At 38.0% G+C, this 13,700-nt stretch overlaps 1 protein-coding gene across 1 annotated transcript in view; it reads left to right on the top strand.

Moving 5' to 3' along the window:
• Positions 1-13,700, top strand: part of LOC122802152 (putative protein TPRXL) — a 992,304-nt gene that overhangs the window by 338,990 nt on the left and 639,614 nt on the right. The window contains exon 4 of the mRNA XM_044071829.1: positions 5,289-5,330. Within this exon, the coding sequence (XP_043927764.1) occupies positions 5,289-5,330 (42 nt within the window). The remainder of the gene's footprint in view (positions 1-5,288; positions 5,331-13,700) is intronic.

Here is a 13,700-nt window from a genome sequence, read left to right as displayed (position 1 = left end):
ATTCTATCTTTTACTTCTTCTATCCATTTAGCATCTTTGTCATGTTCCACAGGATCTTCATAGATACTTCTCCAAAATGTATCTATTTCTTCTTTTTGGTGGCCTTTCAATTCCTTTTATCTTATTTCCCAGTTCTCTATAAAACTTTTTTGGGTCATCAATAACTTGCTTATTTTGTACTTTTCCTTTATATTTGTCTATGTGTCTTCTAAGTTTTTCCACCTGTGCTGAGATTTTTAGTTTATTATTTGCAATAGTGCATGAAAGATCCTGATCTGTTCTGATACTGCACATTGTTTTTATCATGTCTGTCTTTGAGTATTTTTGTTGATCTGTTACCTCTTCTAATAGTGACACTTGTTGTCTTAGTTGCTTTATAGTTTTCTCTACTTCCATGATGGTATTCGATTTTTCCCCTTTCTCTCCCGTACTACCCTGTGTTCTTGTGCTAGAACTTTATCAGTTATTAATTTAGCTGCACAGTAATATTTCCTGTTTACTTCTGTTATATCCCGTGAATCTCAATGAACAGTCCTAATTACTGTGTTCATTTGTTCATAGGTTGGTACTAGGCTATCCTAGCCCTAGGGGCTATACAAGCCTAGCCATAACAATTCCTTTGATATTTCTTACCACAAAATTTACTTCCCTGGACCCCTGTCTAGCAGGGCGACTGACGTGATCCCGGGGGTGAATTTCCTATCTCCCATCCAATCGTCAAGGTTCCTTTTGAAGAGGGCCAAGGAGGCACTTTGCTTGACATGTATGGGCAATCTATTCCAGAGTATGGGGAGTCTCTGGGTCAGAAACCTCTCTCTCCAGCATGTTTTGTTCATTGTGATGACAAGGTTTAGATCCCTGGAGCGTGTGGCTCTGAGGGATTGGAATTTCTTTGAGTGGAGTATGTCCAACAGCTCAGGGTTTGACATGGCCTTGTATGTTAAGCAGACATCACCTCTGAGTAGACGATATGCCACACAGAGTATAGCTGGAGTTTTTTTAAACGGTAAGCATAGGGCATCTGCTTTAGGCCTGTGATTCTTTTAGTGAGGTATTTCTGCGGCCTTTCCAGCTGTTGCAGATGTCTTGTGAGGCACATACCAAATGGGCCGTTGTACTCTATAATGGGTCTAATGAGGGATAAGTACAGTGGGACAATGACCTCCTTTTTTCTGGATGAAAAGCCCTTAGCGATGAGGTGTGCCACATAGAAGGATTTCCTGACTGTTGTGGCAATGTGGTTATCGAAGGTGAGACCACTGTCCACCTGTGTCCCTAAGTCTCTCATCACACTTTCAGTGTTTAGTGTACTGCCACCTATGTGGTAATTCATGGGTACATGTTTTTTCCCAAAGGGGATAACTATACATTTCTTGGCATTATGCTTGAGTCCATGGCTCTGGCACCAAGCATCTGTTTCTGTAAGGCCCTTTTATAGAATATCCACATAATTTGGGGATTCAATAATGGTTCCCAGTTTTGAAGTCATCTGCAAACTTTATTAGCCAGAGTCCCTTACTGTTGGCCTGTACTTCAGAGAAGTAGAATACAAACAAGAGCGGTCCCAGGACTAAACCCTGAGGTACTCCACTTGTCACCTGTCTGGAGCTGGATTTGGAGTCGGCTACTTTTACAGTCTGGGTTCTGTCAGTAAGCCAGTTGGCAACCCATCGAGTGACGTAGGGATTTATGCCCAGCTTAGTAAGTTTATCTATGAACCCAGAGTGGGGGGATGGTGTTGAAAGCCTTGACGAGGTCCAAATAGGCTGTGTGGACCACTTTACCCTCGTCCACAGCTCTGGATACTGATTCGAAGAAGTCAGTCAGGTTCAGGAGACTAGATCGGCCCGTCACGAACCCAAACTGGGTGGGGCCCAGTGTTTGAAGGTTGCCAATGTCTTTGTTTGTAAGTTCCATGCCCTTGCAGATCAGGCTTGTCAGACTGATGGAACGGTAGTTCCCGGGATCCAAGGTGGATCTCCCTTTGTGGAGTGGGATAACTGTAGCTGTGCGCCACTCATTGGGCACGAAGCCTGAGGTGAGGCTATCATTAAACATGACACTTAGGTAAGGTGCCAATTCATTTAGTAGTTCATGTAGTACACAGCCCGGGATATCAAACTTCTGACTTTTTGGGTTTTATTGACCTTCTGCAGTCTATTTCTTTCATTTATCATAATATGTCTCTCTATCTCTATTAAGTCAAGCAACTCTTGTCTTAGCTTGGTTTCTTCTAGACTGAGGGCACATATTTTGTTTTCCATTTCCTGTGTGCATTCTATAGAAAGTTCTGTAGCATCTTCCTGTAGCACATTCTCTTCAATTTCATGCTGTGCCATCCATTGCTCTGTCATATGAGAACTCACTGGCCTGTCACTCCTCAACATTAACTGTGTCAGAGTTTCCACAATTTCCTGTTCCTTCCCTTGCTCTCCAGCTTCAAGTGAATGTTTATACTGGTTTTCTGTAGAAGGTTCCAAAATATCTTCATATGGCATCTAAACAATTGCTTCCCGTTCCACTGGTTTCCCCTTAATTCGGAGTTCCATTGCTCTGTCCTGTTGTGGTGCTTTCTGAATTAGATTTTCTACACTGAATCCTTCACTTTGGAGGTACTTCATGACCTCAGTTTCTATTTCTTTAACATCTGCATTACTGATCTCCTTTTTTACTTTTCCTCTTTGTCGTCTTATTTTTTGAATTGTAAAGTTTTCCTTGTCCGGATTCCTTTGCCAGTATTTCTCTTCAAATATCTTTGGTGCTGATCTTTTTGCATTTATTAGTTTTTCTTTCTCCTTTGCATAGAGATTACACCATATAAATCATTTTTTCTTTCCCATGTCCATATTTCTTCTTTAGATGTCTCCTGATCTTCCTGTTTCTCCTTACTTTGGGGACTCGTTCCATCATGCTGTAATGTAACCTGTGTTAGACCTTCTACATCATATCCTTCACTTTGCAGGCACGCCATAACTTCAACTTCTATTTTTTAACTTCTACTTTACTAATCTTCTTTTCTACATTCCCTCTTTGTGATATTATTTTTTATTGTGAAATTTTCCATATCCGGATGCTTTTGCCTGTATTTCTCTTCGAATATCTTTGGGGCTGCGTTCTTTATGTTGATTAACTTTCGCCTTTGCATAAATATTTATTTTTTATAGTTTTCAAAAATCTCTAGGTTTTGTTGTTTACACTTTCGTACCCCTTCAGATGCTTCTTTTTCCAAACAGATCAAAGTTTCTTGATCTATATCCTGTTTTTCAAAAATTTGTTGTATTAATGACCACAATTTTTTATTACAAGCTTCTGACAGTTTTTCTTGCAGAAGTATTTTTCTTTCCTCTAATTTATCGCTTATTCTTTTTGTATATCTTGTGTCTGGAAATTCTGGGCTTTTTGCATAATAGTAGCAATAAATAATTTCTTTCTTATCCTCAACAGCCCACTCTATCATCTTTATGGCTCTTCTTTGGCCTATCATTTTTTGTGATTTTTGTGGATTGCTTCTTCCTTCTACAACAGGGGGGCCATCCTCCCCCTGGCCTGGCCGTATTGTAGTAATGTTTTTGTATTTTGAGGATTCTACACTGTCATTTTTTCCAGTCCTGGCACTAGTGCACCTACACCAGGATTGGGCACTTTTTTATCCTGGGTCTTGTGCACCCAGCTATCTATTTTTAGTTTTTGATCTACTTCTGTCCAAGTCATATGCTATATAAATACAGTCTATATATATTGGTGTCACCTTGGTAAGACTTTGTGAAAACCAGGGTCTACCTCGTTAAGATACTCACCTAGACTTGAAGATGAATTCAGTTTCAGCACTACTGCCCTCCTTTGCTTGCTGACTTTTCATCTCTCCATTCAGACCCCAAATTCAGATCTCACAGGTGGGAAAGTACTGATGCATCAACAGTATTAATTTCACCAAGACATTGCTTAACTGGGAGCCATAACATTTTGGAGTAGAGAGACTGAAAATTACTTTAACAGTATACCTTTATGAACAGAAAAGTGCATTGGGAAAATCAGGCATGTAGTTTTTCATTTTTTTTTTTTTTTTGTTATAGACCCAATTTGTCCTTTGTGGTTTCTTACCCTGACCCAACATCACACCTGTTTCCTCACTGAACAACTACTGTAACAGCATTTTATCCATCGGTATCATGCATCATATCAGCTGCCAGCTTACTGCATGACTTTAGTGTCCTTTATACAGAGTTCCGTTTTCTCATGTCCCTCATAACTTTCCCTTCAGTTATTTACAGTTGGCAGTGTGCCAATGAAGTGGGATCTTGATTAAAAAAAAGTCTCAATATTTGATGAATTATTTTCTATCATTTCAACATTTATGGGAATAGTAGTATACATTACAGAAACATGCTTGGAATCTATCTTTTATATACAATATTTGCCTTTAATTCATATGAATGTAATCTAATTAGGAAACATGTGTAATTGGTAATGTATGTTAATGTCTGCCTGTGTGTATTACTGAAGGTCTGTTTAAAAATTCTTATAATATGTTGGAGCTCTTCTCACTGGACCTCCACAGAAAAGAGACTTTTGACTAAAAATAGCCTGGTAAACCCAATTCACAAAAATAAAATAATAAATAAATGATCTGTGTTTTGAGCACTGTTTTTTTTTTCTATCAGGATGACTGCAGCAGATGTGGGTGTAACACTCTGGCCATGTTCCATATTGAACCCTTTAACTTACCTCCGCCCCCCCCCAAAATAAAGTCATAATCTCTTTACAGACATCATAGAGATCGTAGCCAGATGAGATATGTAAGAAATAACATTCTCCTGTCTTCTGATTTGCATTTGTTGTCACTTTTGTTTACCTCTCTTTAGCTAATATATACCCAATTTATTGCAACTTCATTTGTGGATGTTATCTGTTGGTTATCTCTGTCAAACCTGTGGGGACATCTTGTTGAAAAAAAACTGAAGTGCATAATGGGTTGTTGTTTGTTTCTTTAATCTCTGGAGTACCAAAAGCTGTACACGACAAAAAATAAATCACACAGAAAATAATTTTTGTTTTAATTTTACATCTTCATCTCATTTTAGTTGATTTTTCTTATTTTCTTTCATTCAAAAGCTTAAATTATTTCTGAATAAATACATTTCAAATTAAAAAAATATATATATATTTTATCAAGCAAAGTTAGCAAACCTACATAAGTGTGTCAGTGACACAGACTAAGTGTATGTTTATCTTGGGTATACCTTGTGTTCTATGAATTGGTGCTCATGTATTTTTAATATTTTTCCAAGGTCAAAACACCAGCAGACAGGGAGAGGGAAACTCTACAACAGGTAAGGGAACAGATTACTAAACACTGGGAACTAAGATATTTTGACATTGTATTGCCGTTGAACCCTTTAACATGTTATAGTGACACATGATTTCTGCTGAAAATAAAATTTAAAAATTTACTCTGTACATTTGCAGATGCACATTACAGAGCAGATTTTTATGTTGAAACACTTGTTTGTTAATATAAATGCTTTATCTTTACTTTTGTTAAGAATTTGGTGTCCAAAAAATGAATTTCCTTTTCTGTGTTTAATGGAAGTTATTATTTTATACAATGAAAATGACCCGATGAATAGTTTCTTTTTTTACAGGGCCTTGTTGAATGCACCATACGGCAGCAACTTATCAACTGGGCATTCCTAGAAATGGAGAAAGCATATGACAGGGTCCCAAAAATGATTTGGGCAGTCCTGAGATGGTTTGGGGTCTGGGAAACATTGGTAGAATTAATAGATGTTGTGTACAAGAACCCAGTGATGCAAGTGCAAACAGTATTGGTACAGAGGGGCTCCTAATGGGAGTGGGTGTGCATCAGGGTACAGGTCGGAGTCCACTGTTTTCATACTAGTGATGGGCTACATTAGCAAACAGGTTAACAGATCAACAAAGCTACTGCATGATGATGATGTGGCATTATAGACAGACTGTGAACAGGAACTTCAGCAAATGACAAGGGAGTGGAAAAAGGGGAGAGGAAAACTGAAGGCACATGAGATGAAACTGAGTATAGATGAGAGAGTTGTCATGGCAGCAAATGGGGGAAATGGGAAGAATCAGAACATTGGGACAGAAGGGAAAATAGTGGATTTGGGGGTTGGGAGGGTGGCTTAATGGCTAAGGTGTTTGCCTTACAAACACAAGGTGCAGGGTTTGAGTTTCACAAGGGATTATTGTGTAGGCTTAAAATGGCTCGCAAGGGCAGTTACCTTAGTACTAAACTATGAGCCTATGAGGAGCAAGTTAGCAGTTTCAAGTATGTGGGAGGGGCGGATGAAGAGAAGAGAAGTCTGTATAAGGAGGTAAAAGCTACAGGTGCCAGGCGTGTACTGTGTGACAGTGCCAAAGAATTTGAAAAGTAAGCGGTAGTGCAGCCATTACGTGATCATCATATTGATCAATGCTACGGTAGCCTTAGTAATCTGACTTGCATACTGTCAGGGATATAACAGTTGACCAGCTTCCAAAGCTTCAGGGCTCAATCCATGCACTCAAACCATTAGGCAGCTCAAATAGAGCTGCCTAAAATAACAGGTTTGATCTTTAAGCTCTTCAGAGCTTTAAGGATGCAGAAGAGAGCTCTCCTCTGCAGGCTTTCAAGGATTGATTTTCAGCTTGTTCTTTTGCTTTGCTGGGCAGATAGGTTACATTGAGAAAAAAACTTCAGCATTTTAAATTTATTCTTTAAATGTACTTTCTTGCTTAGGAAAGTTTTTTTTTTTTTTTTTATCTAGGAATTTGCATTTTAACGGATCATCGTGAGACTTAACTGCACTTTTAAAAGGGAGTGCAGTTCTATTCCTTTCACTTTAAAAGTAGTGAAAGTCATGTTTTTCTGTGGAGAGCCTGTTTTTATTTTAGGTTTTGGGTCTGGCAAAGTGTTTTAAAGTGCTATTTACTGTGTTTTCTTGGGAGGAAATGACTTTTAACAACTTTATTTTTTACCAGACAGAGGCACCATTTTCAGTTTAGTCATGGAAGAAGAAAAAACAGTTCCACGGTCTTTCTTCAAGGCACAAAAAAAAAGTTAAACAAACAACCTTTGCTACTACAGCAGGCTAGCAATTTGTATCAGCCACAGGTGGGTGACTCTGCCATGGCAAAAGCTGGTTCCTCAGTCCGCTCATCTTTTATGTTGGTGTAGCGCCTACAGCCACTATGGACCATGAGTTAACCACGTCCTCTGCGGTTGTTGGGTTCCCCTTAGTGGCCAAGGGAGGGTCACTGTTGTCAGTTCTGGTAGATGGAACAGGGAAGTCTTCCCAGTTTAGTCAGAATGCTAAACCCATTCTTGGGGCAGCTGCTTCTGCTGTTAACAACTCTATTGTCTCACTTTTCCTGTGAAAAGAAACAGAAAACTATGCATCTGGTCCTCCAAATTTCTCTAGACAGGAGCAGTTCAATAGATCTGGCTCAGGGTTTAATTCAAGCTATTGATCTTTATTATAGGGTTGTTTATGGGAAAAGAAAAAAAAGGATGCCTCTTTTCCTGATGAAACTCAAGATTCTGAATCTTGACAGCAAGATGAATGGACAGGCACAGAGTTTTCTCCTCAGATTTCTGATTCAGATTCAAAGAGCTCAATATCTGATTCTGCCTGTGGGCATTTCTCTTTCTCTGAGACTATTCCAGAATGTGTCATTGTTTTCAGTCAGAGAACACTTGAGGTTTCTTAGTCCTTCAGAATATACTATGAGCTGTTGCAAATGGACTTTCCAGAACCTCCACCCCTTCCTCCAGTGCTTTCAGCATTGGTTGATGTGTATGCAGCGTTCTGCAATTTTCCTGACAGTCAGTCTGCTTACCCAAACAAGTATATAGATTGTATAAAGTTCCTCATTCTTTTAAGTTTTTATATACTCATCCCAAACCTGACCCAGCACTATAGCTTTAGTTAATCCTACTACTGCTAAACATTTAATTAAGTCCAATCCTCCACTTTGATAAGGATAGAAAATAACTAATAAGTATAGGAAAAGGTGTAAAAGTCTGCAATTTTGATTTTCAGAATTTTGAATTGTCATGCCCATATGCTAGTGTGTATTGTGACTAACTTTGGAATGTTTTGCCTTAATTTTCATCTTTTGAGGAAATCTGCTTTAAGTGGTTTAGTTTTTTTAATCTTGCAGGTCACAGTTCTGAATATCCACTTCTCTCTTTGGCAACAGATAGTTTCAGACAATTGGGTGCTGAAGATCATTCATCTAGGTTACAGATAGCAGTGAAATGAAATTTCTCCTTTCCAGGGGTTTATTCATCATCCACCAGACCAGATTCCACCACTTCCACCTGTCCTTCAACATGTGTTGTCACAGGGAGTTAGAGAGAGAAACAGTCCCTCCTTCTCAGATTGGGAAAGCTTTTTATTGAAGGGTGGTTTTGGTGTCAAAAAAAGAAAATGCTTGGAGACCATTGCTGGATCTGTCTTTCCTAAATCAATCAGTAATAGTGCCCAAGTTCAAAATGCTATCACTTCACAACCTGTTACCCTTTCTTCCTCATTCAAGTTTCCTGGTAACACTAGGTTTAAAAGATCCTTATCATCACATCCCTATTCATCCAGACTTCAGGTGTTTCTTATGGTTCTATGTGCCTGGATCATATTGTCAGTTCTCTGCCTTATCCTTTGGACCGTCCACTGCACCAATAGTGCTCACAAAGTGTTAAGTTCAAATTATAGCTTATTGTAGGCTACAGGGTATCCACATTTTAACATATTTATAGCACTTTCTTATCTTTACCATGTCTGAAGTGTCTATAATCTCTAACTTGGGTAGGAGATCTCTTACTCAAGCTGAGATTCCAAGAAAACATTCAAAAGTATTTTCTGACTCCATCACATAGGATTATGTGTCTAGGTATATGCAAAACTCTTCAGTTCAAAAAGCTTTTCTTCCACAGGAAAAAAAATGTATATCTAGATCTATTTCCAGGCTTTTTACTCAGATTTTGATCACTGAGCAGGAATACCTCAGGATTTTGGGTCTCATGGCATCTATGATTCTCATGATACCCTTGACAAGACTCCACATGAGAAAGGTTTAATGGTATCTGAAGGCTCTTTGGTCGCCGTGCCAACACTCATTATCTTTTCAGTCCCACTTCTGGAATTTCTCAGAAGAGAGAGCTGTTGGTGGAGACAGCAAATATCCCTAAATCCAGGTCTCCCCTTATCCCCTCCTCCTCCAAAGCAATCAGTCACCGCAGGCACCTCAGACTTTGCTTAAGGAGCTGTTTCAAGGGGGATAACAGTGCAAGGTGTTTGGGACATTAAGTGCAGATCGAAGTACAACATAAATATAAAAGAGATGCTTACTCTTATTAAGGTAGTTAAGTCTCTCTGAGTTATCTTTGGTCCTCTATATCTCTTCAAGTTATTACAGACAATACCACCCCCTTTGCAGACTAGTCATGTTAGGTTGGAATATATCTTTCCAGCTCAGTCTCACTGTACAGGTATCTTACTTCCTATCAGAGCAAAACTGTGTGTCATACAAGCTGAGCAGGATAACAGCAGACCCTTACAAATGGAAAGTAGATAAGGAGGGTTTTCCAAGATTTTAAACATCTGTGGGGAGTTCCTCAAGTAGACCCCTTTGCTGCCTTTGTGAACAATCAACTGCCAAAACTCTGCACCAGGACTCTGTGCAAGAAGGTCTGGAAAACAGATGACTTTTCCTTTCCTTTCTTGGACAGGAATGTTCTTTTATGCTGTTTCACAGTTTCCGCTGATATTTAGGGTACTTTTGAAAATTTTGAGGGAATCCCCCAGTGTTATTGTGGTAACTCCCTTCTGGCTTACTTTTGGCCAGAGTAAGTTGACATCTGTTCCTAAACTAGCTTTATTTATGGGAACCTATACATCAGTTAACCCATGTTTAAAGCCTGGAAAAACAATTCCATGTAACCTTACTTGTTGCAGCAGTAATGATATAAAAATAGCTGTTATCATTAGTGCTGAGTGCACATTTTATGTCACTGCACTTGTCATTTATACCTTTCAAGATAAGGCCATAGTTTGTCTTCTCAAATGTCTTAACTGCCTCCCACTTAGGATTTTCCTCTCTGAACAATAAGATAGTAGTTCAGACTCATGGCCAGTTGGTATTGCAAGTAGGGGAAAAGACAAGAATTTGGTACCACAAACTGTGTGTGCTAAAAGCTGCTTGGAGAAACAAGTGTGGGATGAACTTCCCACAAGATTGTGGACGAGATCTGTAGACATTGATCCTAGCTGAGTACAAAATCCAGATGAAATGCAAATGGGAACTGGTGTCATGTGATGGGAACTGAGTTGTTCTTTGAACTTCATAGCCCACACCTGTGTACTGGTTATGACAGCTCAGTAAACCATGGTGTACAGCGTGCTTCCCTGGGTGCCAGCACTTGAAATATTTATCGACACACAAATATATGTGTAGGTGGGTAGCAAAGAAAAAGCACTGCTTATCTTTTCCTTCTCTAGACCACAAGCTCCTTAATATAAAAATTATATATATGTACGTGTATACGTGTGTGTGAGTCTACTCTGAAACATCTAAAACCCATAACATCTAATTTCATAACACTGAGACCAGAACATCTAAAGCTCAAAACATCTAAAACCCATAACATCGAATTGTATAATATCTAACAGTACAAATCACATGAAAATAACATCCCTTCCAACTATAACGACATATAATGACACCAAACTACCAAACACACTTTTTATTATGTTTCTGCAGGAGGGCTTGATACAGTGGGGTTAGGAAATTAACTTTTCCCACTGTAGTGCGATCTTGGAGTTGGTATATTTAATTTACGGGGGGTGTGGGGGTGCAGGGGGCTTGCCCCCCCTGCATAAACGTAGTAAAAAGTGTGCTTGGTAGTTTGGTGTTGTTATATGTGGAGGGGATGTTATTTTCTTGTGATTTGTAGTGTTAAATGTTATGAAATTCGATCTTATGGGTTTTAGATGTTCTGGTCTCAATGTTATGAAATTAGATGTTATGGGTTTTAAATGTTTCAGAGTTAGACCTGTGTGTGTGTGTGTATGTGTGTGTGTGTGTGTGTGTGTGTGTGTGTGTGTGTGTGTGTGTGTGTGTGTGTGTGTGTGTGTGTGTGTGTGTATATATATATATATATATATATATATATATATATATATATATATATATGTGTGTGTGTGTGTGTGTGTATAGACAGAGAGAGGTGCAGGTTATAATATTTAGCATTCAAAAGAAATGTTCATTTTCTTTCTCTTGAGCTGCCTTTTTAAGAGGTTGTCATCTCTTAATGCCAGCTGCTATGTGTGTAAGATTGTAGAAGAGTGGGGGATAGAAATTTGCCCTTTTTCTACTGTTGTATGATCTAAGAATTGGTATATGTAAACATCAGGGGGTATGGATACAGCCTTCCATGTGTGGGGTATTGTGTTTTTTTTTACCTAAAATGTGATGTAAATGTTTATATCAGTACCAATACAGAATCAATTTTATATACATTGTTTCTTCAAGTAAAATAAGTGCTATTGTTAAGTTGTGCCTTTTCCGTTAAGAAGAGAAAGATATCTGGCTTTATTTAGTAAAGACACATTTGTTTAATTAGCTATTAAACATAATTTGGGAAGAGCTGAGAGAAGCCCAATCAGAGAATATTTTTCCTTTGTAAAAAGGAACTGGGTGTCCACAACAGTGGATATGAGACACAAAATAAACTACAGTGAAGGAATGTCTCAGATAAGCAGATGGAAAATTTTCCTTCCAGAGTAATTTAGAGTGGGAGAGAGCTACCAATAGAAGCTGTTTGCCAGTAATATAATACTGAGTTAAAGGTATTTCTGCCCATTTGTTAAAATACAAGACTCTGTTTTGCTTCAGTGAAACGGTGTTATTTTCATCTGCATATAATAAACTGCATTATTTTTATACAGACTTGTGTTCTAGTTGCTTAATTTTCTTCAGTGTATATCAGGTAGCTAAAACTTACAGGAATTAAGTTTATTTCAATAATATTTTGTACGGTATGTTGACAATGTTGTAGAAATGTCTCTTTGCCATCCTTATTAATGATATTAGATATCTGCTCCTATATTTTATGTGATACAGTGGATATAAAAAGTGTACACTCCCCTGTTAAAATGCCAGGTTTGTGTGATATAAAAAATTGAGACCATAATAAATCATTTCAAAACTTAACATTACCTTATCAAACTCCTTTCCCCAACAGTACCACTATTTCGACAAATAATGTTTGAAAGTTTTGTTAGGGTTCATTTCCTTCTTCGATTGCAAAAATGTGTTGTCTTTTTGCTGTTAATGTAGGTTTTTTTTTTTTTTTTTTTTTATTTTTGAGTTAATGATTTTGTCTGTGGCATTAAGTCGAACTCACAGGTTTGAATGCCAGAATATTGCTCCTTGATTCCAAAAGATCAAAATCCTAAATGCCAAAAAATGAAGAAAAAAAAAATGTATGGAAGTCAAGATCCCCTGCACACCCCATGCAACAGATATATGCATGACAATTCTGAGATTGCACTACGGTGTTAAAAATGCAAATTCCCACTTCCCATTGCACCATGACATCCCACTGACAAATACCAGTATTGTTCTGCATCATGAGATTTCAAACTGGTATACTGACAAAAACACGTTTGACATTCCAAACATTTGATAAAATGAATTACTCCCATGTAAGTATATAGATAGGTAGACCAATAGAGATACATCTATCTTTATACACACAAACACACACACACACAAACACGCGCACACACACACACACACACACACACACACACACACACACACACACACACGCACACGTCTTAAGCATTCACATTTATTTATTTTCTTTACCCTTATGCAGCAGTGTATCATTTGGAAAGATGTTCCCTGGGATTCAATAACCCCTATAATAAGAGTACACTGCTCTGAGTGAACAGACAACATCGCCATAATGCACACCTTCTTCTTCCTATTTTTAGTTTTCTTACTGATTTTCTTACAGCCTTACATATCGAGGGGAATTTATAAACATTATCACAAAGTGAGGACTGTGTGTACACTTAGTGTAACCTTTTTGAGAGACTAGAAAGCACAAAAAATGTGATAGGGTTGTTCTTGAATACAGATCGTGCATGCTTAGTGTACACATTACTGAATCCTGCCCATTAAATTTGATGGCTTCTAAGCTGAAGAGTGCAGGTGTTTGAGTCCCATTTGGCTGCTCATGTTTTCTGTTACTGCTAACTTGGGGGGTGTTGTTTAGATGGGGACAGATGGGGGATAATTGGGAGATGTGATCTACTCACCAAAAACATTGTTACTAAATGCAAATCTAAACATAACTCAATGAACTCAGTCATTTATTGAATGCTACATGTTTACCCTTGGTAATGGACCAAGGAGGTGAAAAACATCTTAGACTATTTGCTTTAGTCTATCTTTAATTAATTTTTACATTTATTTTCATTTTACTTTTTTGTACCCAAGTAAACAATTTATAACTATTCTTTCCAGATAAATTTGTGATAGCTCAGAGTTTGATCAGTTATGGAAATTGCTTTCTGTTACTCTGTAAGTAGCATTGTGTAATAATTTTCTACATCAGCTAAACTTAATTACTGATATTTCATTTTATTTTGTTTATTGCAGTGGAGACATCGATT

The sequence above is a fragment of the Protopterus annectens genome, chromosome 5.part0 (assembly GCF_019279795.1).
Source record: "Protopterus annectens isolate FY-2018-M chromosome 5.part0, PAN1.0, whole genome shotgun sequence".
In the NCBI taxonomy this organism is placed as follows: Eukaryota; Metazoa; Chordata; order Ceratodontiformes; family Protopteridae; genus Protopterus; species Protopterus annectens.
The sequence above is the reverse complement of the archived record's forward strand: the minus strand, read 5'-3'. Positions and strand labels throughout refer to the sequence as shown.